Source organism: Rhodamnia argentea, chromosome 8 (assembly GCF_020921035.1).
Source record: "Rhodamnia argentea isolate NSW1041297 chromosome 8, ASM2092103v1, whole genome shotgun sequence".
NCBI lineage: Eukaryota > Viridiplantae > Streptophyta > Magnoliopsida > Myrtales > Myrtaceae > Rhodamnia > Rhodamnia argentea.
In genome coordinates this window covers 10922220-10946061 of record NC_063157.1, presented here as the reverse complement: position 1 = coordinate 10946061, position 23842 = coordinate 10922220, and the positions used below count along the sequence as shown (strand labels likewise).

The following is a 23842-nucleotide window of genomic DNA, read 5'->3' as shown; positions in this document are numbered from 1 at the left end:
GGGTCGGGCCTAACATGGGCCTTATGGGCTAGTGTAAACCTACTCGTAAGTGTAGAGCAAAAGAAATACATCGTTAAGAGATTCAAATTCCAGTGAAATAGAAATTCCATGAAGGGAAAGGCAAAGTCCCATGGCAATTGAAGTTCAAAATGACAAAGGTTGGGTCTGCATTCGCCACGTGTCGCGTGCTTTCTTTATCAATATCCGGAGTCCTTTTTTCTAAAAAAGCTGCAACGGAAATCACAATTAATTATCTGTTACACTCCATTTTTTTCCTTTCTTATTCGATTTGCGAAGAACGGTGCTCACCTCTAAATAGTCATACAAGTGCCTCGATTTTAAAGGTCCCTTCAAACTTTTAGGGCGCACAACCTTGATTGTGATCATGACCCTGCTATAGAGAGGAGGGAGGGAGGCAACATCGCCATCAAAAGCCACCGATGGTGGGGGCACGCTCGTATGATCAACATCGGCAAATATGTTTTCTTTGTTGGATTGAAATGAAAAGATGATGTGGCTATCCACATCACCCGTTTCATCTAGCCGGACAATAAGGATCGGCAGAACTTATGCGACGTGGCATTCGAGTCTCACATGAGGTGAAATTTACGAAATTGAGATTAATAACGGACAAAAATGAAAGATTTCGACATATTCGACTAAACAACAAGAAAAATCTAGGCTGCAGATTGGCCCTCGAAATTAATTTAAAAATCGAGAGATTTCTCAGTGAAGTCTGTGGAGTGAATCTTTTTCACCATCCGACGAATGGTAAAAAAAACATTGGGGGGTGAATTCTCAAAACGCCCGACGCCCTCGGAAGGAAACCTAACGGTTAGTTTTTTTGAGCGGGCAACGTCCGACCCTCAAACCGCAATCAACCGCCATTTGAAGCTCCTTCAACAAACTCAAGACTCAATTTTTCAATCTGTTAAGCTCTCTCTCTCTCCCGCTCTCTCGCTTGGGAGCTTGACGGATTCGTTCTGGGTTTAAAGAAAGCACCGCCGAGAGAGAGGACCCACTTTCAGATCGAAGCCAATGTCGCTCCCGTTCCTCCAGGCTTGCAGAAAGAGGAAGCGGCCGCAGAAGATCTTCGCCTTCCACGACTTCTGCAACCCCGGATGCCCGATCAGCCCGGCAGGCCCGTTCCGTGACAACATCCGCCTGTTCCTCGGAGAATGTGGAGTGCCCGAGGAGGAGCCCACGGCGAGCGACCTGCAAGTCTGGTGCACCCCCCTGATGCACCAGAAGACGAGCGCGGTCGTTCCCCTGTTCACCGTCCAAGAGAACATGACTCCCCCGTCTCACTCCTTTTGCGATCACTGCCGATTTGCAGGTAATTTGATCGATCGTGGACTTAATTTCCTTTTGTCTGCTGTTAAAGCGTGGGTCAGTTCTCTGACAAGTCTGAATTTTGATGGGTTGAGCGTGTATTACCGTTTGGAAATGTTTGTCATGTAAAACAGGGGGTACAGATTTTCGGTACTTCTTTTCTCATGGTCGTGTTTGATTTTGTCCGACCAAGGCTTGATTGCGATGTAGTTGGAGCTTTAACTTGACGGATTTTAGGATTTGCTTCATAGAATCTGGGCATTACGAATTTTTAGTGTTTTTCTCATGGGTTTTTTTGAATTTCCTGATTAAGGATGGGGAAACCATTATATGTCGAGATGGAGGTATCACGTGATAATCCCGAAGGATTGTTGCTGGAGTAGGCCTCTGGAGGAGCGTGACCTTGATGTACCGAACCATCTGCTTCATGGCCTCATTCATGGTAATGGGTTCGGGCACTTAATCTGTATCAACGGCATCGAAGGGGGCTCCCAGTTTCTCTGTGGAAGGGAAATTATGGATCTCTGGGACCGCATTTGCGACAATCTACTAGTCAGGTAAAGTGAAAAAAGTAATTGCACTGGTGATCACAATGTCATCTGATTTCCAGGTAGTGATCTGATAGTCCTATCCCTTGTTTTTAAATCAATGTGCAGGAAAGTGACAGTTGAGGATGTCTCTAGGAAGCGGGCTATGGATCTCCGGTTGCTATATGGGATCGCTTATGGACACACGTGGTTCGGGAGATGGAGTTACAGATTCCTCAGAGGAAGCTTTGGAGTTAAAGAGCACCATTATCACCGAGCAATGGAATTTCTCGGCTCGCTTGAGCTTGTCAAAGTCCTCGAGGATTTCAGTGGTACCGAACATTTCAAAGAGATCAAGCAAATCATTCGTCATTACAAAGGTATGAGTGAAACCAATTTAGTCACCCTAAAGGACCTTCTCAAGTACATGTTGACCGTCAAGTCGCATTCAACTCGCGAAGGCAAACCTGCCATAGCTGCTGGGCCTCTCGCCACCTTGAAGTGGAAAATATCAACTAGAGCATCTCTGCAGAACAAGCATCTTTCACAGATGAAGCCAATAAAGTACAGAAAATTCGCAAGTGCTGTAGCTGAAATGGGTAGCAGATGGCCTGGAAGGAGGATGGAGCAGGCAGCTGAAGTGATTGTGAGCGCACTGCTAGAAGTGAGAGGTGAAAAGTCGGGCTGCACCGGAATGACCCGCCAAGATGTGCGAGATGCAGCCAGATTACATATCGGGGACACAGGCTTGATTGACAATGTGCTGAAGATCCTTAACAATGTCATCGTTGGGGATTATGTCGTGTGCCGTGCAGTGAACCCATTGACACGGATCCTGGAGTACACAATCCATGAGTTCGATCGTGGCAGGGAACCACCAGAGCAGTTGGTTCAAGAGACATTACTATCGCCATCTCTTGTGGTAGGGCATGATGTTTACAAGGACGTGGCAAAAGTTTACAGCGCCGTGTTCCTGAATTATCCCACATCGGATTGCGTCAGTTTGGCTGCTCAGGTGATTCTGGACAGCAAGCATTTCATGAAGGAATGGCCATTTCGAGATGAGGAAGACCAGTTGCTCACTTTCATCTGCAATCTCATCCCTAGCATAGATAGGTTGGAGGTTCTGCCGACAAAAAAAGTCCCGCCCGGTGAGATTATCATGGTTCCACTGCATGCTACGGTTGGGGACTTGAAGGCAGCAGCTGAGAGCGCATTTAGGGAGACCTACTGCGCTTTTGAACACCTTGTGGTGACAGATATCAAAGCTGTGAAAGAAACGGATGACACTGAGGTGCTGTTTGGGGTCGTGGAGTCAGGCCAGGAGGTTTGGGTGAGGGGTAGTGGGATGGATGTGGACAGTCAGTTGAGATATGAAGGTGGGAGCGAGAATTGGGAGGTGAGATGCATGTGCGGGGCTGAAGATGACGATGGTGAGAGAATGATGGCCTGCGACATCTGCGAAGTGTGGCAGCACACACGATGCTGCGGAATCGACGATACCGACAGTGTCCCGCCTTTGTTTGCATGCTCAGCATGCTGCAAATCTGTAGGACAACCGAATCAAGAAGACAGCCCCTTGGATTTCAGATACTCAGATGAGCTTGAGCCGTTCGGATATCTTCTACTTCCTCCAACTGGGGAGCCAGAGTATGAAATGGGGCTCCAGTATTAGATCTTTGGGCAGAAAATTGCAGCAAGAGGGTCATTTACAATTGATGGAGATCCTCACATTGAAGATCTTTTAGTCAGGGTTTTTGAAGACGGTTAGACATATGTTGTTGTACATACATTCTTTCGGATATTTCAAATAAATTCGAAGGGAACAAAGAGTTTCAATTGAAGTGTCTTTTTTACTTTCATACTCTCCCTCCCTCTCTCTCTCTACGCTGCATGTGGTACTAGTAGATGTGATTCACGAGGATTTGCCTCCAAACAACAAAATCTCTTCCTTCTGGTCTACGAAATACAAATACTGAATATGTTGGGACAGGAATTAGGCCGACCTGATTCAGGGAACTGGTGTACTTTCTTTAGTGAAACAGAGCAGCGACAGATGCATATGTTTTATTTCCTTAGCCAACCATGGAGATTTCATGCATACAATGATTGATGGGGATAGGCATGTTGACAGGACTAATTATTGAGGATGATTATGCAGTAGCGGCTATGAATTTGAGCTCGCTACATCAGTGAAGAATGCCTTAGCAGAGAAATGCTGCTGATTCAACAGCATGAATGACATACTATAGCAGAAATAGTAGATACTTGAGCTGACTGACCAAAAATATCAACCCGCAGATCCTGGATTTTCTACTGAAACGAACTCTGGAGTGATAGCTGTTCATGTAGCTACAAATGGACATATCTTGTGCTGCTCCTTGTCAAGAAGCAATGGTTCAATTTATCAGTTCGCTTACCATCTGTTTCTCAAATTATCCGAGCCCCTCTAGAGAGAGATTTAAGACTTTTGGGTTACCTGCAAAACTCACAGTTGTGGGAAGCCTTGATGTAGGCAGCACCATCTGAGCAAACAGGTCCAATGCTGCTTACAATATGTATTTGACATCACTGTGATGTGGAATGAAAAACTCGGACCTGTTGAGGAATGAGGTCTATGACACCGCTAGTGAGAGGAGGCGATAAACCTCAGTCTCGACGTTGAAGTGCACCAAACCTATAATATCTGTAAATTTTTCCTGGGGGGACATTGCAAATGGCCTCTTTTAAGAATTCACCGAACTTCATGAAAAGGGTCGTTGTTGCCTCTCTGAACCCTGAATTTGTATAAAAGGCTAGTTGCTGATCATGCTTACTTGTACTGTCCGGAATCTCACAATGTTGCCTTCCAAGAGTTCGGAAATAAAGATCAAGACCAGGTATATTGCTCAGATCAGGAATTGTTCCTTGCAAGCTGCAATTTCTCAAGCTCCTGAAAGGACCAACAGAATCACCGAGATCATTCCTGAACACAATATACTACTTCATGTGGGTAATTTCTGATGGGAGCTGAAAAAAACTAGATGAAACAACAAATTGTTTTTTAAGAGAACTGAATGAAGCCCACTGAGTGGGATAAGGCTTGGTTGTCGATGGAACAACTACATGGAACATCATCATCATCTTTTATCTCACAACTAACCGAGGTTGTACACCTTTTTCAAAATAGTAGAACATGCAACCCCAACATTTGAATATCATGCTTCAATTTTTCTGAACATTAACACGTAAAAGCTATCTAGTGAAAAGCCAACAGTTTGAACAAAGAAATTTATGGTTGATACACAAGAGAAACGTTGGAGAATGACGTGGCAGTTGCTGAGAACAAATAGCACATGCAATTATCATCCTCAGCCATCCTCTACATAACAATCACTCTTTGGTCCGAGACATCAAGCAGTTTTTCGACAATTGCTGCTCTATCGTCAGGTGCAGATCAAGCTGTAGATCCATTGGACTGCCAATAGCTTGATAAGGAAACTGGCTGCAAGTTCCGTTAGAGGATTATCAATAGCCACATAATGAGATTATAGGAAAAGCTTTACTTGTTGCAGAGTGTCCAAATAAGCTTGTTATTCCCCAAGCCACTTCTTTTATTTCTTTCAAGTTCCACGTACCTCTGAAGGCGAGCCACCAACCTCCTGTCAGATCGTGTGAGATCCACAGCCACCTTGTTTTCAAGAAATTGCATCAGTAGCATTAAATATACACCAGCCATCCAGATAGCAGAATGTGGATTTGCAAATCCACCTCTGCCAAAAAGGAATTTTGAAGCAGGAAGATCATTTAGCTTTGTGAGGATCCAAATCAGAGGCCTACCTTCACAGCTGTGATCCAAGCACTTGAAGAAGTTTCCTCAAATCTGCCGAATTTGCCAATACACGGCTAACATGTAGATGGTGGATATAGCAAGCGAAACCTCCTTTTCTGTCATTCTAATGTGGAATCGTGAACAAACAAAATGACTTGGTTAAAATGTAATTGCAGAAATAGAACCTGAATACAGCAAATCTTGGCGGTGTGCCTACTTTGCAAGGAGAGATCGACGAAATAGTTCTCCTATGTTCGGCAAAGATGAAATTACAATCGTTCGGCCACAGTATTCCAATCCTGGGTTAAATCCAAATTCACAAGAAACGAGTTTTCTCACTCTCAGCTCTCTTGGGTGACCGGCAGTATAAGCTCTCAATGCTCTCTGTGTCTCTTGCAAGTTTTTCCTCATATTAAACTCAATCAACTGTGCACACCAGACATTTATATGCAAAAAACTACCAGTTCTCCCCCGTCGATGAAGACTTCAGCTTCAATAAGGAAAAATGGTATTGTGGGAAATTAATTTCCCTTTTCGCATCACCCGCGAATTTGTTGGCAAGAGTCAAAATTAGAGTTCCAATTAGTATGGCTCGGGTTTCCTTGCAATTCAACTGCGGATCGAATTGCAAGCCAATCGAGATTAATTTCTCGCTGCAATCAATGTTTTCTCTAACTTACAACTTAGCATGCTTTATACCCACATGGGAAATAACAGACAACGATCCAGGCCGACCTCTATCTGAGGATTGCCCGACTCGAATTGTTAAGAAAAGAACATTGAGTTTGTCAAGAAGGCTTGGCAGAACCTCATCAAACACATTGGCAGAACCTCCAAACTATATGAAGTTACTGCAGCAATGACTAAAAAAAATTCGGTGCAGAAACGAACATGATCTGATTTCCTGGAGTGAGGGCGCTTTCAAACCAGCGTTGCCGGGTGGATTTCCAGAGCCAGGTTACTGTCGAATCTGTAATGGCATGTCCTAATGAAAGGCAACCCTCTCTTTCATGCAACTTTGATGACTGTCGAGGCGGATAGGGAACTTCGGTTGCATCCACATGTTAGAATATATCTAGAGATGGCCTCAACGTACTCAACTTTCTGACCAATGTTAATGAAGAGCACAAACTCGGGAACAGCACATTAAACTATCTATGTTTTTTTTTTTTTTTTTGAGTTGAAACTATCTATTGCGGCTGAGAGCACTCACAGGTCGAGCACAACCGACGTGATTGTAAGGGAAGCCCTCTACCACTTAGCCAATGGCCGGTCTTGTAGGCCTTCGACTATGTCAAAACCGAAAGAAACCACATCCCTCCTCATCCCTTTGTAGCCGCTGTGTTGCCATGCCAAAGAAGCATGGGACGTGAAAAAAAGGGATCCTACCAACTTGTCTCGGCCTAGGAGCACTGTACACATGGATGAAAAATTTAGATATTGGGTGAGTCCATGCTTGTTAAAGGAAAGCATGTTTATAGCCAAGAAGTTGGCTCGATGATCTATATTATAGGTCATGCTTGTTTTTATTTTTTTATTTTATTTTTTTTATTTTGAAATCTTCCATTTTAAAAAGTAGGACCCCTATCCCTGACCTCCACCGATGGCAGGCCTCTCTCTTCAATTTAAAATGTACGAGCCCTAACTCTAATTTCCGTGATCGAACCCCCAAGCCCTCTTGTTTGATGTTTTCAACAAGCAATGGTCCACGACGGCATGCTCTCCATTCTTCGGAGATCGCTGGGACAGAGGATGGGAAGTTGCGAAAAAAGAAAAGAAAAGGGAGAGCACCATCAAACTCGACAGGGAGATCTTATAAGTTAAGTTGATGGGTTTACCACATGTTTATCCGAGAAGTCAAAGCAGCATGGCTAAAAGTTGTAGCGACGGACTCGCACAAAATCTAGATTCCCGTCCCTAGACGGTATTAAATCTTCATGAATTGCTTTTAGCAAAGAGCCAAGGCCGTCCCTAGAAGTCCGCCAAACGACCGTAATTCAAATCAAACACAATACACTCCGGAATCGAGCGACCTTGCACTTGAGGAGGATGAACAGTTCGCCAGATGGCTTGTACCCGGGGTCCAACAGCATGGAGGACTCTTCGATGTCCTTCTTGAACCGGTTGAATAACCCGTCCACTATCTCGGCTCTGAAATGGTCCTTGACAAGCCCCTCTAGGAGCACCCTGAAGTATGAGGCGACCATGGACAGCGGTACTCTGACGATCCCTCCATCGATCTTGGACCGATCAAGCAGCTTGATCGTCTCAATGCTGAACGAACCGTTTCTCTTTATGACTGTTTCCAGCTCTTGCTGACTAGCGTAGTGTCTGGGGAGGTTGAAAGAGTCCACATCGTTTTCGCTCAGCAACCCCTAAAGCCAAGATAACAGGAAGATTGATCATTGAACACTAATTGGACAGGAACTTGTAACATTCCATTGAATCTAGGAATTTTGTACCTTGATGGCCATGTCGACGAGGCAGGAACGGAACCTAGGACTCCACCCATTGATACAAGTGTGCATTGCTGGGCGGTTGTCCTGTTCAAGAGGCACGGAACGACAAGGGCAATAAGCCCTCCGTATGCGAGCTCTTGCTCTCTGGCTCAAAGGAAATGCTCCACGTCTCGTGGACATCTCGAGGGCCATATGCGTAGTTGATCCTTCGCCTGTTCCATGCTGGCGAGTCCCTGTCCACCAATTCCTTCGGCACTTTTGAGAGCCAGTACAGGGCATAGGAGCAGTGGACCACGTGGATCAAACCCTTGGGAAATCGGGGGCCGTGAAATGCTCCGGGGACGCCCCCCGCCAAGTAGTGCCAGTCAGAAGGGAGCGATTTGAAGAGGGTGTTGAAGTTGTTGGATGTGAAGTCGTTGAATAACACTTGGAACTCGATGGCCTCAAAACTGTGGCCTTCGGAACTGAACTTGAGTTCAAGGGATCCAGTGATGTTCTGGACTGCAAAGAAGGTGTTGGGCCAGACAAAGCAGCCTAAATTGCGATGCAGGATGTGTTCGAGGCCACCAAAGGAGAAACGAATCGGTTGGTATCGAGCTTCTCAGCGATGGACTCTTTGATCAAGGCCTTGGCAGCTTCTACTCCCCATTTCTGCAAAAATTTCTAACTCTTGATCATAATCCTGGTCAGTAAAAACTTTAATAAAAAAGCAGCAGTTCTTGATAAGATGTCGAGAACTTTAATGATTGAACATAAAGAAGACACATAAGATGATTATTAGCCGGATAGAGGACATCATCCAGAAAAAACAAAGCTGGAAAACATCGCCATAAGGGAGAAGAAACACATAATAATGCTACAGGTGAAATATGTTCGCCAGAATGCAATGCCAGAAATGTGGAGTTGCAGGTGTAACTTTACAAGCCATCTTCTCCGTTCACCAGAAGCGAACGAGTTGGTACACCAGCCATCTCTCTCTCTCTCTCTTACATAAGGGGACTTTGCTCTGGACCTGCTATATTAGGTCTGCCATGATCTATAAGCCAAACTGCGCATTTTGGGCTGCAAAGTCACCAAGGCTGATTGCCCAAGTTGGATGAAGAATGAAAAAACCGTGAAAAACTACATGTTAATTGGCTTAATAAAACGAGCAGAAGCAGTAAATTTCTTAGGCCAGCCAACAATCCTTCAGCACAACTCACACTTTCTTGGCTGATAGTACTAGACTATGAATACGGTCTTTAAAGCTCCCAAGAGTCTTACAAATAGTACCATCACTCATTCTCTTATCTTGGGAACTCAAAGTTACTCAACAAAGCTGAAAAATAGATGAATAGATCGGAAAGTTAGCACCAAATGAAAACAGATGAACCAGGGAATTGGCCGTTAAGGCCTAGACTTCTTTCATAGGTTTAACCGCCGGTTTCTGCTTTGTCATTTAAGTAATGGTTGTCCATTCAGCAGACTACTATTACTAGGCCAAACTGCTTCACTGATGTGCTCAGAAGTTAGATTCTTGCAAACTGGGTAAGGCTTTACAGGGAAGCTGTAAAGTTCTGTCGAGATCAAGATGATGGTTCAGTTGCAGCGTGAAGAATCTACCGATGACTATGACATGCTACATATTGGAAACTTTCTGAGCTTTGCTTCAAGGGGTGATAGAGAAGGCTTGAACCAGATGCTTAGGAAAGGCATATCTCCTAATGTGCAAGACTATGATAAGAGCACTGCTTTGCATCTCGTGGCAAGTGAGGGCCACGCTCCTAATGTCCAAAACTTTTTGTGATAATGACCATGCATTATACGCCAGTTCTTATTGCAATTTATACGTGTCATGGTTCTCTCTCTTGTCTGTCATTTGAACATTGTGTCTCTTGGATGCTGGTACATGGACGTGCACCTGATAAATTTGTGCCACCAGAAAATTCATTGTATGATAATAGGCAGCAGTTCCTGTCCTGGTGCTTTGGTCCTATGTCCTCCCTGCAAATAGCAGTTGCAGTACTAAACTGAATCCCCTTGATTGGTCAGGGACAGCAACCTGTGTAATCTTGCCTCGTCCAAGCACCTTGTCTTACATGCTGTAGCTATATGTTTGTATGTTGTTAACAACAAGTTTCCTGAATGCGTAGGTTGATGATTTAGAATATCTGGCGAAGATGGCAATAGATCCAACAAAGGTTTCTTGTCTTCCCTCATCAGCAACCAGTTATAACTATGTTAACTGGCATTTGTCTCTAAATGCTTAAAGTCGAGGACACCCAGGAATAATGTCAATTTTGTTTGAGATTTCAACAGGTCTGAAAGCGTAGTGTTGAGGGTTCAATTTTTCAATAACATATAGGTGTGACCTTTATTACTTTTAGCAGTTTAAAACTGCAGGATGGATTTAATGCAAAGGAGGGACAGAAAGGGACAAGAACTTTAAGTACGAAAATTTGCGATGAAAAAGAACATTCTAGAAATGTAGTGACTAAGATGCAACTGAGGGAAACTACTCATTCTCAACTAAAGACATAAGAGCAATTGTGAGTTAACTTTTTTTTTTAAACTATCTCGAGTTAAACCATTAATATCAACATACTCGAAATTGTTATTGCAATCTGCTAGTCTTGCACTTGTATATTAATTTCTAAGTTTGCTTGCAATAGACAATCATCATTTATGAAATTAGCTGTAAATCCCTTGACACCACCTCTCTTAATGTGAATCCGATGGTTTTCTCTTGATTATGATAGCTTTCTTGGTTACACCTTTAAGGTTGCGGGAGCACTGGGGGAAGTCTTTGCTGAAATGATATTCGTTCATGGGTTCGGGCATGGAGATCCTCACCCTAGTAAATATATTGGCTTCTCCAGAGGGCAAATCTGGATTTTGTTTAGGTGAGGCCTAGTATATATTTATCTCCTAGTACAATTCCATTGAAGTTTTTGCCAGTGAGTCTTTCAATAATGAAGCCATTCAAGTATTTTCTCCTACACAGTTATTCTTGATCATGGGATTTACAAACAACTGGATGAGCAATTTAGAATGGACCATTGTCAGCTTATGCTATTTTGAGCAACACTTGCCTAGGGCTTAGTAGGTAATTAATAGCAAATACCCAGAGGAACTTTTTTACCGATATTTTGTAGGACTGGCTGATATGTTGCATAATAACAGTACAGAGGAGCAAAAACCTTTGAATGGTCTACCAATAGTGAACTTGAGTTTTTAACACTGCTTGTGTAGTAAACATGTGACGGTTCTCCTATCTAACAATCCCAAATTGTGGGGGCAAGCTGTCAGTGCTCGTGAACTGCAGAAGTCTTTTTTTTTTTTTTTTGGTAAAGGAACTGCAGAAGGCTTTGCGCACTGTAAAAACGAGAAAAATCCTAGGGATGTCCTCGTAGTGCTTGAATACCCTGAGGGCTAGAGTATTTTAGATTTCATATGCTAATCTTTTAATGTTTGGTTATATGCGCGTCGATATGCGGTCCACCTCAAGAATATAAAATCTGGAAAGGTCACCAATCCCAAAATTATCGTGTAGAATTCTGGTTTTTTCCATTTGAGTTAATTTTTGAAGGTCTATGGGCAGTAAAGAAGCTCTTGGGGAGGCTGTGTCAGTTGAGGAGAAAAGGAAGTTAAAGAAAGATCTCAAATCCTTACGAATGGAGGATGTGTCATCATTTAAGGAAGCTCTGCCTCCCAACTTCTTTATAGTAGTCCGTGTAGAGTACGACTAAGGCTGTTAACTTATGCAAGATATGCAGTATACGGTCTTTTCCAAGAGCCAACTACTCAATCTGGTAAAACTACTTGCTCCTCATTGATGTGATTAACTCTTGGATTGGATTTGAGTGTGATTTAGAGTGTATTATTGCCATTCATTTGTAAGTTAGTCTATATGGCCTAGAATGGTTTCACCCTATAAGAGACAGTTTCCAGGATAATGATCAAATCGTGGCCCTTCTTTTTTTCAAACTAGATAAATTGACAGCAATGGTGTAAAACTATCCAACGAGGTGAGGTCTAATTAGTGGAGTTCCTGGATATGGATCATGAGCACCTGCAAGTAGTAAGCATAAATTAAGGAGCACTACCCCTTGGGTGCATAACCAAGTGTGTGCATTCACGGATACAGGCCAGAACCGCAAGGGGTTGTGGGATAGAGAGGGAGGGAAGGAGGAAGTAGTGAGTGTTGACACCTAATTAAGAGCAGGTCGAGACAATGAGGAAGGACTAAGATCATAGTATTGTCAAGCGGCTTGTAATTTGTATCAGGGGGCAGGAGGGTCGAGGTGGATGGTTCCTAATTGAACAACTAGTTAGAGCATGAAATCGCTTGGGTGCATATTCTTGTTGCATTGTCATCCTCCATTTGTGAAGAAGACAATATCTGATAGAATATTTCTAGCTTTTCAGGTTCTGCAGCTGCAGGATTCTTCTCCATACTCAGGAGAAGCCTGAATTACCTTCAAATTAGAGTAGTCCTTGGTATGTATTATTCTGCTGGAAATTTTTTTGAGGGTAAACTTAAGTAAAAATATATCCTCATACTTCAATTTCTATATCCATTTTCTGAATTCAGGAGTGCTGGAGTTGCTTTCCTGGATGGAAAGGACAAGGCGCTTGCTATTTTATTTGAGATGGTAAACAATCTGCATGTGGCCGCACTGCAGTTTGTTAAAGGACGTTATTTAACTTCTTGACAGTAGATCTTGTTGCATTAGTCTTTGAAGACAGATGCAATGAAGGTAACATGTGTCGCCGCCGCAATGACCTGGTTAGAATTTAGAAAATGAGTACTAGCGAGTACACTAGTTATTTCTTCCCCTGTAGGAGCAACCAAGTCTGAGGAGATGATGCGTGTGCAGCTACGTATACTATCAGTGCCCTGCTTACAAACTGAAAGCATTTTGGTAGCAAGTCACAGAATTTCCTCTAACTTCAGTCAAGTCTACTCTGCCAAGGCAGGGGTTCAAACCCCCCTCCCTCCCGATTACAAAAAGGAAAGCAAGCTTTAATTAGTTCAATGTACCAAGAAAACCAGGAAACCCATTCCAAAAAGAAACTAGGCTTGGCATAGATAATGGGAATGCAAGCAAAGGCAATGGATCCTTGAGGGAAAGAAAAGGTCTAACGGCACGGCGCCTGGAGATTTGTTGCTCTCTTTAGTTAAATGGCACTCTAACGATGAAGCAGGGATGTATATGGGCTGGCGATTTCGCCTAAATCAATCTGTTCTCTCAATTCAACGTGTAGTCAATCTCGTACCTCTTATAGTTTCTGAGGCTATTTAGTCTAGCACTCAATACCAAGTTTATCGTTCTTCATGCGTGGCATTGATGTTGGACTGCTTGATCTGTCATTGTATGGTAATTATCCAGACACACTTCAATTCATTTGTACTTCACAGTTTTGGCACATCAATGATTTTTGAAGAATGGATGGTATGGATTGTGATTTGTACGAATTTGATCACTTGTTAAAATGGAACGATCAATTCATAAAGCCATCATCATGTCAGCCCTGCTTCCTTATAAACAATGGTTTATTCAGCAATTCAGTCCGAGATACATGGAAAATATGATCAACTTCCTCAAAGTACGAGGGAGAAGACAGAGTGATAAGATCCATTACCGTCACATTCCATTTTATTTCTGCTTGCAACTGCTTCTTAGTTGAACGTAAACGAAATTGGACTCGTAACAGAGTACTTCTTGGAAGCCCAATTCAAATGCCCTTGGCCAAAACTGGAGTCATTGTGAGTGAAATTGGCTCTATGATTCGGCTGAATTTGACTGAATATATTGCTCTCTGGTTCCTTTTCGAGAATTTGAGTGTTGGAGGGGTCACAGTGACGTGCACGCCCTGTGGGTGAACAACAAAGACATTATAAGGCGAGTAGTCTGTGCCAACATTAGTCACAGTCCTGGTAAAGGTTTGTGGCTGCTGTCCGAGGATGACCGAAAATGAGGGGCAGTTCAGTTCTCTCTCGGGAATCCTAGACAATCTCGAGCATTTGACTGGTTCGCGGGTAATTTGCGTCACCTGCTTGTCAGTGTACCCCAGACCACAAAGATAACGAATGTAATCGCAGGGCTAAATGTCGTAAACTAAGCCAGGGTCAATGGCCTTCATAGGATTAACATGGCCGGCTCCGATGGTAAACAATTTTGCAGGTTGAAGCGTTTCATCCGGGATCGGCTTTCCGCCAATGTTAAGATGCTTAGCCAAAGTCATGATAGCGGATTTGAGATCGCTGCTGGAGACCAGTCCAGATGAATGCTTTTTGTTAAAGCCGCAATGCCACTGAGGTGAGGGCAAGACATGGAAGTTCCAGAAATGATGTTGAAGTAACACCTCTCTTTCCTAACGGTCATGCTGCTAATATGTTCACACCGGGACCGGTAATGTCGGGCTTCAGAATTCCCGGGCAAGCAGAGCTTGGGCCTCTTGAAGAGAAGGCAGCAAGCACGGGAGCGGTCCGATTTTGATACACCGTCCCTCTGAAGATGATAGTCGCGGTAGGACTGGGGATCTCACGGATACATTCTTTGATCCTTGTGCCAGCGAGGAAATTGACATGAGATGCAGGGAGGTCATCAACCTCCGCCACGAAAGTCAATCCATTCTGTTGTTGGTTAATCAGGATAATGGCAGCTCCACCGGCTCTTTTCACCTCTTCCACTTGTTCACAAGAGAGGACCGACGATTGGTCTTCACACAAGACAATTATGCCTGTCAGATCAATTCCTTCTAAGCTTCTCTGGACACAGGATGCCGGGTACACAAGTGGCAGTGAACTTGGATGGAAGTACAGGTTGGTATATGGCCTCACCGTCATATACGTGTCCATTCCCGAGTTTTACCTGGGAGAGAATGTTCCTATCGATGGTGCTCGCCCCGACGGTGAGAATCCATGGAGCGCCGTTCACTACGGAGCCTAAGTAAGGGCCGTAATTCCTGGCAGCACAGCTCATGAAGATCCCTCTCTGCATGGCTCCAAAAGTGGCTATGCAAGAAAAAGATAGATAATACAGCACACAAACCAAACTTCAATAGCAGAACTACTAGGCCATAATAAGGACGTGATAGCAAGATTTCAAAACAGTCCATAATAGAGTTGATCAAAAAACAAATCAAACACAGGCTAGTTTAAAACATTCAAATAGACGGTGGTGGAGGTGGTTTTGTAGACGAAGACGGGACATCCTTTGGCTCTTGATCACCCTCCTGTTGACCATATGCAGGCTGGGTCTGATTTCCTCTTGAAGTGCCAGCAAAAGCAGTGGTAATGTCTCTAAAAACCTCCAGCTAGGGAAACTCTCGAGGGATTCTCTCACCACGAACTAAAGTGCAAGTTCCTAAATTTGATATTTCTGAACAGAAGAGGCGACAGTACTGATCGAGCATCTTCTAAAAAAGATTCATCTTCTTTTCAACCATATTCTCAATCGCATCCATCCTATGCAGCACTTTAGTCTGGAGTTTCTCCAAATCCTTCTGAATAATGCTCTGTGAAGATTCGTGTCTAGTAGTTCCTTGATGAAAGCATTCAGTGTTTCTGCTGATGTTAATTTCTTTGCGGGAGTTGTGCTTGTACCTTTGTCAACTGTCGGTGCCTTGCCTTTGTCAGAAGAATCCAAAACTTGTTGTAGATTGACCTCCCCTTGAATCTAAGCAGGGGCTGCATTGTAGATTCTTTTCTCGGTTCAGCTGTAACAGTTTCTTTCTCCTTTGGAGTTCCTTCTCCAACATTAGCAACAAATTCCTTCAGCAAAGGTTGCTACCCCTAATCATTTACTTCATCTTCACTGGGTTGCTTCCTTTGATCAGCAGTAAGATTCACCTAGCCTTTAAACATCAGTCGAGGCTACAGATTCATCTTTCTTTTCTCTTTGAATTTGTAATGATTGAACAGGAATCACAACAGCAACTTCCATATCAATAATTAGAAACTCTTCTGCCTTATCAACCTGCATGTTATCTTTAGAAACTTGTGAACTTGGGATTGGCTCATCGACAGTTGTTGCATGCTCAAGTTCATTCCTCTAAGCAACCCATAATTCATCGTGCTATTCATGATAGAACTCATCTTCTCTTTTCTCTGCAGATTTCTCTTCACCTGTAACATCCTTTGCTTTCCTCATCATCACGAGTCTTATGAAGGTCCTCTTCTTTGTCATTAGGATCTTCCTACTCATGTATTCCTTCAGTATCTCTAGTAACATCTGCTTCTCCCTTATCACTGTCATCATCTGCACGAACAGTGGGAATATCTATAGATGAAACTAAGGGAGTTCTTTCAGATTTAGAGTCTTATGACTCAACTTTCCCTTCTTCTAGACCCTCTTCCTCAGAGGACTCAACAACTTCTTTACCTCTCCTTGCAATAGTCTTCCTTCTCTTGGCGGATCTTTCTGCCTCTACACTCTTTTCTTCTAGTTCAACCGGAACAACTTCTTTGTTTTTGTTTAACCATCCTCTATCAATCAGTTTGAATCCCATCTTTTGGATCATGGTCTCTCCAGTAATCATGTTTTGACTCTGATTTTGAACCAACTCATTTGGTATAACAACTTTGTGATAACTCAGGATTCAAGAGACTAACCCTGCATATGGCAATTGACCTTTCGACTTCTGCATAGTTCTATACATATGCAAGAGAGCAGTATGAGCTAGAGAAAATTCATACCCAATTAGTAGACCTCATATCAACTTGGCTTCATACTTGGATATATCTGTCTTTGATGAAGCCTTTGGTCTCAGACATTCGATTACAACCTTATGCATTACAATGTGTTTCAAAAGGAAGTCATTATAAACAATATGAGCTTTAGAGTCTCTAGAGTAATTTTCCCTCCTAGTTAAGAAACCGTAAGCAGCCTCGGGTTGTATATCGATGGGCACAAAATCCCTTATTTCAACATCCGTCAATTTTGTCGGTTCAGCAATATGCAAGTGATATCTGTCATCTCCAATGTTGTAAAATAGAGAGTTGAAATCATTGAAAGCTAAGGTTGAATAAAAGTAAGCCACCATGTCGGGAAAGATGGTTCTTTTGATAGTTGCAAAATCCTTCAGTCTCATTTTCTCTAGATATTTGCTTATAGGAATACCAATATCATCAAAAATAATGTCATCTACGTAAATCTGAACAACGAGGATATCCTTACCCTACTTCTGAATGAATAGAGCAATGTTAACATTATCTTTAATAAACTTTTATTCAGATAGAAAGCTACTTAACCTCTCATACCAAGCACGTGGTCCTTGCTTTAATCAGTATAAGGCTTTCTTCAACGTATAGATGAGATCTTTTCCTCTAGGTTCTTCGAAGCAAAGGGGTTGTTCAACATAAACTTCTTCTTTAATTTATCCATTTAGAAACACACTCTTCACGTCCATTTGAAAAAGTTTAAAATCATTGTAACAAGAGTAAGCAAGAAATAGCCTTATGGCTTCTAACCCGGCAACTGGTGTGTAGATTTCGTCATAGTCTATTCCTTCTTTTTGGGAATAGCCTTTACCCGCTAGTCTTGTTTTGTTCCCGATGACTTTCCCTTTGCCATCCAGCTTGTTTTCGAATACCCATTTTGTTCCTATTATTGGACGATTATTTGGTCTTGATACCAATTCCCGGACATCATTGATTTGGAATTGATGAAGTTCCTCTTACATTGCATTGATCCAGTTTTCATTAGCAAGTGCTTCTTCAATCCCTTTTGGTTCAACTTCATAGGTAAGTGCTATGTTACTCATTGCTTTCTTGAACTTTGATCTGGTTTTGATTTCGTCATTCAAGCTTCCCATTATCAGCTCTTTTGGATGACAGGATTGGTGATTCCAGTTTTTGTTAAATCTTTCTTCTTGACTAGCACTCGGATCATCAGATTCATGCTGCATCTCTTTTGCTATTTCTGTCATCTGATAATCTGTCTCTTGATTCTGAACTACTTTAGAAACATCATTCTCTTTAGGAGTTTCATTGCTTGTAGATTCTCTCAATGGTTCTGAACTCTGAGGTAGTGCGAAAACTTGAGTATGTACAAATTGATCGTTCTTATTTTGAATATTCTCATCAAATTTGACATTCATTGATTCTTCAACCACACAAGAGTTTTTGTTTTAGACTCAGTAGGCTTTGCTCAATGTTGAATATCCTAAAAATATTCCTTCATCTAATTTCTCATCAAACTTGCCAATACGATCGTTAGCATTCTTTAAAATCAAACATTTGCACCCAAACACGCAAAAGTATGCAACATCGGGTTTTCTTTCTTTGAAAAGCTCATATGGGGTTTTCTCCGGAATTGGTCTTAAGGAAATATGATTCAGAATGTAGTAAGTTGTAGAGACTGCTTCTACCTAGAAATGTGAAGCAATTTTGCTTTCTATCAGAAGAGTCCTAGCTATTTCTTATAAATAACGATTTTTCCTTTCTACCACCCCATTTTGTTGAGGTGTGTAAGGAGTAGAAAAATTATGTTGAATTTCAGACTCATCACAAAAATTTGAAAATTTTTTTATTTTTAAATTCTCCCCCATGATTAGTTTTTATGCAGGAAATAACATATCCTTTCTTATTCTGAACTTTCTTAGTAAATTTTGAAAAAGATGAGAAAGCATCGTTTTTGTGTGGAAGAAATAAAACCCATGTAAATATTGAGAAATCATCAACAATCATGAGACATTATTTCTTACCTCTAAGACTTAAGGTTTTGTTGGGTCCGAAGAGATCCATATGGAGCATCCGTAATGCACGTTTACCGAGAGTGCAAGCGGAACAAAGTTCTAATTTTTCAAACTTCGTTTGTGGTAACCGTCAAACCAAGTTTTTTACGGATAGCTTTGATATGTGCTTGATATTGATATGGCCTAGCTTTCTATGTCATAATTTAGATTCATCTTCAATGGATATAAGGTACTTCATTTCTTCAAAATCAATATCAAGAAGATAGATATTTCCATGACGTCGACCAAGAAAACTCTGCTTCTTGTCTTTACTAACACCCGAGCATTTGTATCTTGAAAATAAATATGATAACCATAGTCGCAGAGTTGACTTAAAGAGATAAGATTGTAATTTAGTCATTTGACTAAACAAATGCCATTTATCGTTAAGTTTTCAATCCTCACAGTTCCTTAGCCAATGACTTTTCCTTTGTTATTTTCTCCAAAGGACACACTTCTACCATTGTATTCTGATAGTTGAATAAACCTTTTCGGATCACCAGTCATATGATTTGGGCATCCACTATCCACAAACCATTTGTCCTTTTTCTTCTTCGGTACCTGCAAATAGAAAGTAACCCACTATTTCTTTGGTACCTAGATTTTCTTGGGTCCATCCGAGTTAGTCGCAATTGATAACTTTCTGTTAACATATCTCCGGACTTTCATACAATTATCTCTAATATGATCAAAGCTACCACAGTTTATGCAAACTTTTCGCACATATGATTTTGTAAACTGTTTATGAAAGTGTTCTTGATACACAAATCTGGAAGGTCTTCATAGAATTCTGTCATTTGTTTCAGGAAATCTATTTTTGAAATTGCTTCCCTTTTTGAAACCTAAACCATATTTTTCGTTGAAAGGAACTTGTTTGAAAATAATGTTTTTCAAAGTTTTTGAACTCCGTGAAAATCTTTTTGAAATACTTTCAATTTTGATCTTCAAAGAATCATTCTCTTTTGAAATCAAATCATGACTTTCCTTGATCCGATGAAATTCTCTCTGCAAATTCAATCTCGTCTTTTTGAGAAGCATCTTGTTGTTTCAAAAAGGAATTTTCCTTTTTCAAAATTGAAACCATTTTAAGGGCCTTTTTTTTTTTTGTAATCTTTGCATAATTCATCAATGTACTCTGTAACTTCATTGGGTATTTCAAAGGAACATACCTCAATATCTGAATATGAACTTGAGTCTAATTCTAAATCTGACTTAACCATGAGACATATATTTGCATAGTTATCCTTACTATCTTCAGAATCATTCGGAGTTTCTACCTTCAACGCCTTCTTGTATTTCTCGTACTTGATCTAGTCTTTCTTCAAAAGTGAACAATTGGGTTTGATGTGTCCTACATTCTTACATTGAAAGCATATTACATCTTTGTTCTCTTGTTTGTTATTGCTTGACTGTCTTTGATCATTCTATTTGAATGATTTCTTCCCTCTAAAGTTTCTACCTCTTCGAGCCATTTTTTTGAATTTCTTTACTATGAGTGTGAGCTCCTCATCATCTTCATCTTCATTATCTGAATTAGATAATTCATGGTTAATTTTATATTTAAATGCAATTGATTTATTACCTTTTGAGTCTCTTGTCTTGTTTGCTCGGTCTGTCTCATATGACTGTAGAGTTCCAACAAGCTTATCAACAAACAGAGGTCCGATTATTTGACACTCCTGTATTGAAGGCTTGACGTAGTTCCAGTCATTTGTAAGTCCTCGAAGGATCTTTCTAACTTGCATTGGTTCAAGAACGAGAGCACCTTGCCTTGCAATACCACGTGCTAGTATTTGAAATCTATCAATCATGTCAACAATCGACTCATTGGGCTTCATCTTGAATGCTTCATAATCACTCAACAAAATGCTAAGAATGGTTTCCTTCACTCTGCCGGTTCCTTGAAACGTGACATGAAGTCTATTCCATATAGTTTTTGCTGATTCTTCTTCCGCAACTTGAATAGCCTTGAAATTGAGTCCTTGTCTTTTAGCTCTTTCGGTGTCTGACAATATTGCTACAGCATCGGTATTGTTATTATTCTTATTTCTAGTAGAGAGAGTTGTTGTAACATCGGGAACTACTCCGTTGACAACGACATTTCACATTAGATCGTATGATGTCTTGAAGAACCACTTCATTTTATTACACCACATATTGAATCTTTTCCGTCAAAGTATGGTGATTTGTTACCGTAGTGTGAATCTCCTGTTCCTAAGAAATTGTTGCTAGACATAGTAGATCGTTAACTCTGAAGTAAAACACTTCAAAACAATGAGCAACCTACTCTGATACCAATTGTTGTTTCTAACAATATCACCTAGAGGGGGGTGAATAGGTGATTTTGAGCCATTTTGAAACTTTATTGTGAAATATAAACAAGTTCAAGACATAAACAGATATAGTTTGGAAAATGAGTTCAGAATATCACATGCGGAGATCTTAAAAGCAGTAAAGGAGATTTAAAGTATAGAAAAGTGCGCACAAAACTTATAGTGGTTCGACTTAGCAAGCCTATGTCCAATCTCCCACGCCGACAGGTGATTGGCTGGATTCCACTAGATGAATCAATGGAGTTACAAGAGATATCACTCTCAATCACTCTTACAAGAACCTCTCAAAGATACAGCTTATAGGTCTCAAGAACAAATATGTAAATCCGAACAATTCAAGCACTTTGGAATTGTAAGTTCTAATCTCTCTCGGCTAGTCACCATGGATCTTCCTTTTATACTCCTTTACCTCCAAACTAGCCGTTGGACAGGTCTTCAAAGGATCGCTCTTCATTCATTGATTGAACGTTTTCAATCGTGATTGAGCGAGACCGTATTTTGGAAGATGTAGTAGCCGTTGGAGTTGAGTCCGAACTCTTCAGATTCGATCGTTCATACAACTAAATATTCAGTTTTCATAAGTAAAGTTGATTCAAATATTCAGCAAACCTTACTCCTGGAAGGAAATATCCAATTGTAGATATTCTCTTGATCTAATTGGAAAATAATATTGTCAATTAAAATTACAAACTTCCATAAATAATACCACCAATAATGGAAACACGTCAAACGTGGGTTTACAAAATCTATTGGAAAGATATTGCAGAATTTGAACATTATTCAGAAGTAGTTTTCAAAAGTAAATACACTCTGAATCCGAACAGTCGAAAACAGTGACTCTGAGCTCCAGTAAAGTCCTTGCTGATGTGTCACATAAGTCTTCTCAAGATTAAGTCTTCAGAAGCAACCTATTCCTCCATTTGAATAAAAAGACTTTAACTAACTCATAGGCAAATATATGATGACTATCACTTGAGTATGAACATCAGATTCGGAGCAATATAAGCTTTCGTTCACATGTTCATCCTGCAATAAATAATTCATTAGCATTAAATAGATTATTTCTAAATAAGGATAATTTTGTCAGAATCAAAATATTCAGAATGAAGGTTTTTTCAACAAACGCAAGGTAGGGTTTTGCAAGAACTATCATCATGGGGATAGGGAGAAACTCTTCAGGCGATTGGTAGGAAAGCGAGACCTGCTCCAAATGCCATGGTTCGCAAGCTCAGAAGTAGTATCCCTTTCATTTGTGATCGGCTATCTTTTCGCTATGTTTGGTTGCACGACTTGCATTCTGTCTTGGAGGTGCTGCGATTGGTGACTAAATCACCACAACTCCTATGCATGCAATAGAAAGAAGTGGAAGACGAAGAAAACCGACGAGTCTAGATATCGTGGAAACCTCGACCTTGACATAAGTTATCGAGATCGTATTTTATGACTGAGTTAGAATCAAAGTTAGTTCGTTGGTACCACAGTGGGCATGCTATATGCTAAATGTGACAATCAGCGTGCTCGTACGGATATTAGTTCACGGACTTAGTATTTGTAAATGACACATATTAGCTTACAATCTTAGTAGCTGTAACGACGCAAAATTGACATTTGATTTCGTAACTCCGTGCCAACTAAGATTACCCTGCAATGTAGCACACGTAGAATGTATGTACTGGTACCCTACTCGTGTTTCAAACAAGTTCTTTCTATCATACTAAAAGACGCTTCATCATGTTCCTCAAATATCTTCTTTGTTCTGGTGGGAATCTTTTCAAGCAACATCTGCTCTAAACTTTACCAAAGACATTCTTAGAGATGCAAGGTCATGCATTGATGAGTTTAAATTTCTCCTCGTGCTCGCGTTAGACTTCCATTGAGAGAATGGAATCTTATTCGATCTGAAAAAAAAGATTCACCTCAAATGAAGTCAAGTCATGCAGAAAACAACTGTACATTCCAAATAAGAAGAATGAAAAGGCTCTCCTAATATAAAGAACCTCCTCCTCTTTTTAGCAAGTACCCGTTCACCTTCCTCATCACAATATCCAATCAAAGACACGAGATTTCGATGGTGTAACTTTGAAACAAGTTCAATTTCCGTCAAGAATTCCTTTTCACCCCGTAACGACCCCTCCTGTGCCCGTTTTATGGCCACAACTGTGCCGTCAGCCAGAACTCTCCGATTCCGTACCCTCTCCGGCCTACTTGAGCAGAGCTGTTGAAATTTTTTGTAGCTGAAGCCATTTCTCCGTAGGCAAAGCACTTCACGCCATCAATTTTGATGGATGTCTTAGATGCTGCAGGTGATACAGAGCAAAGTTACAGATATCATTCAAACATACAGACACTCACCAACTAATACAAACAATTTGCAGCTCAATATTTGCTTTGAAATTAAGAATTTTCAGTAAGAAGACAGAGCCATACAAAAGTTATGATGAGCAAAGAGTGACATCAATTTCAACAATATTCCAAGAAGACTTGTCGATGGGATCCCTATGGTCAAGAATATGCAATTTGTTTTCGGTTCCTTCTCATGCAACTTGAATTACTCTCTCTCAACTAATAAAAATCATCCATTGGCATATGATGTTTCATCCAGCATGTAATAAAGAGTATAACAGGAAAGCAAAAGGATGGACTGAAGATGATTATCAA

The 23842-nt window shown here is 41.1% G+C and overlaps 1 protein-coding gene, 1 long non-coding RNA gene and 2 pseudogenes across 2 annotated transcripts; 2 read left to right on the top strand and 2 right to left on the bottom strand.

Moving 5' to 3' along the window:
- The first annotated feature begins 865 nt into the window (after window positions 1-865).
- LOC115745414 (PHD finger protein MALE MEIOCYTE DEATH 1) lies at window positions 866-3702 on the top strand. The gene is made up of 3 exons (XM_030680945.2): window positions 866-1336; window positions 1646-1889; window positions 1989-3702. The coding sequence occupies exons 1-3, from the start codon at window positions 1039-1041 to the stop codon at window positions 3532-3534; spliced, it is 2088 nt and encodes a 695-aa protein (XP_030536805.1). The 5' UTR covers window positions 866-1038; the 3' UTR covers window positions 3535-3702.
- A 324-nt stretch (window positions 3703-4026) lies between these two features.
- LOC125316274 lies at window positions 4027-9100 on the bottom strand (annotated as a pseudogene).
- A 2781-nt stretch (window positions 9101-11881) lies between these two features.
- On the top strand, window positions 11882-12846 carry LOC125316401. Its single transcript, XR_007199626.1, has 3 exons — window positions 11882-11920; window positions 12537-12608; window positions 12703-12846. It is a non-coding gene; the product is annotated as an uncharacterized LOC125316401 (long non-coding RNA).
- Window positions 12847-13847: 1001 nt separating this feature from the next.
- Window positions 13848-15115, bottom strand: LOC115745374 (annotated as a pseudogene).
- Window positions 15116-23842: the final 8727 nt, after the last annotated feature.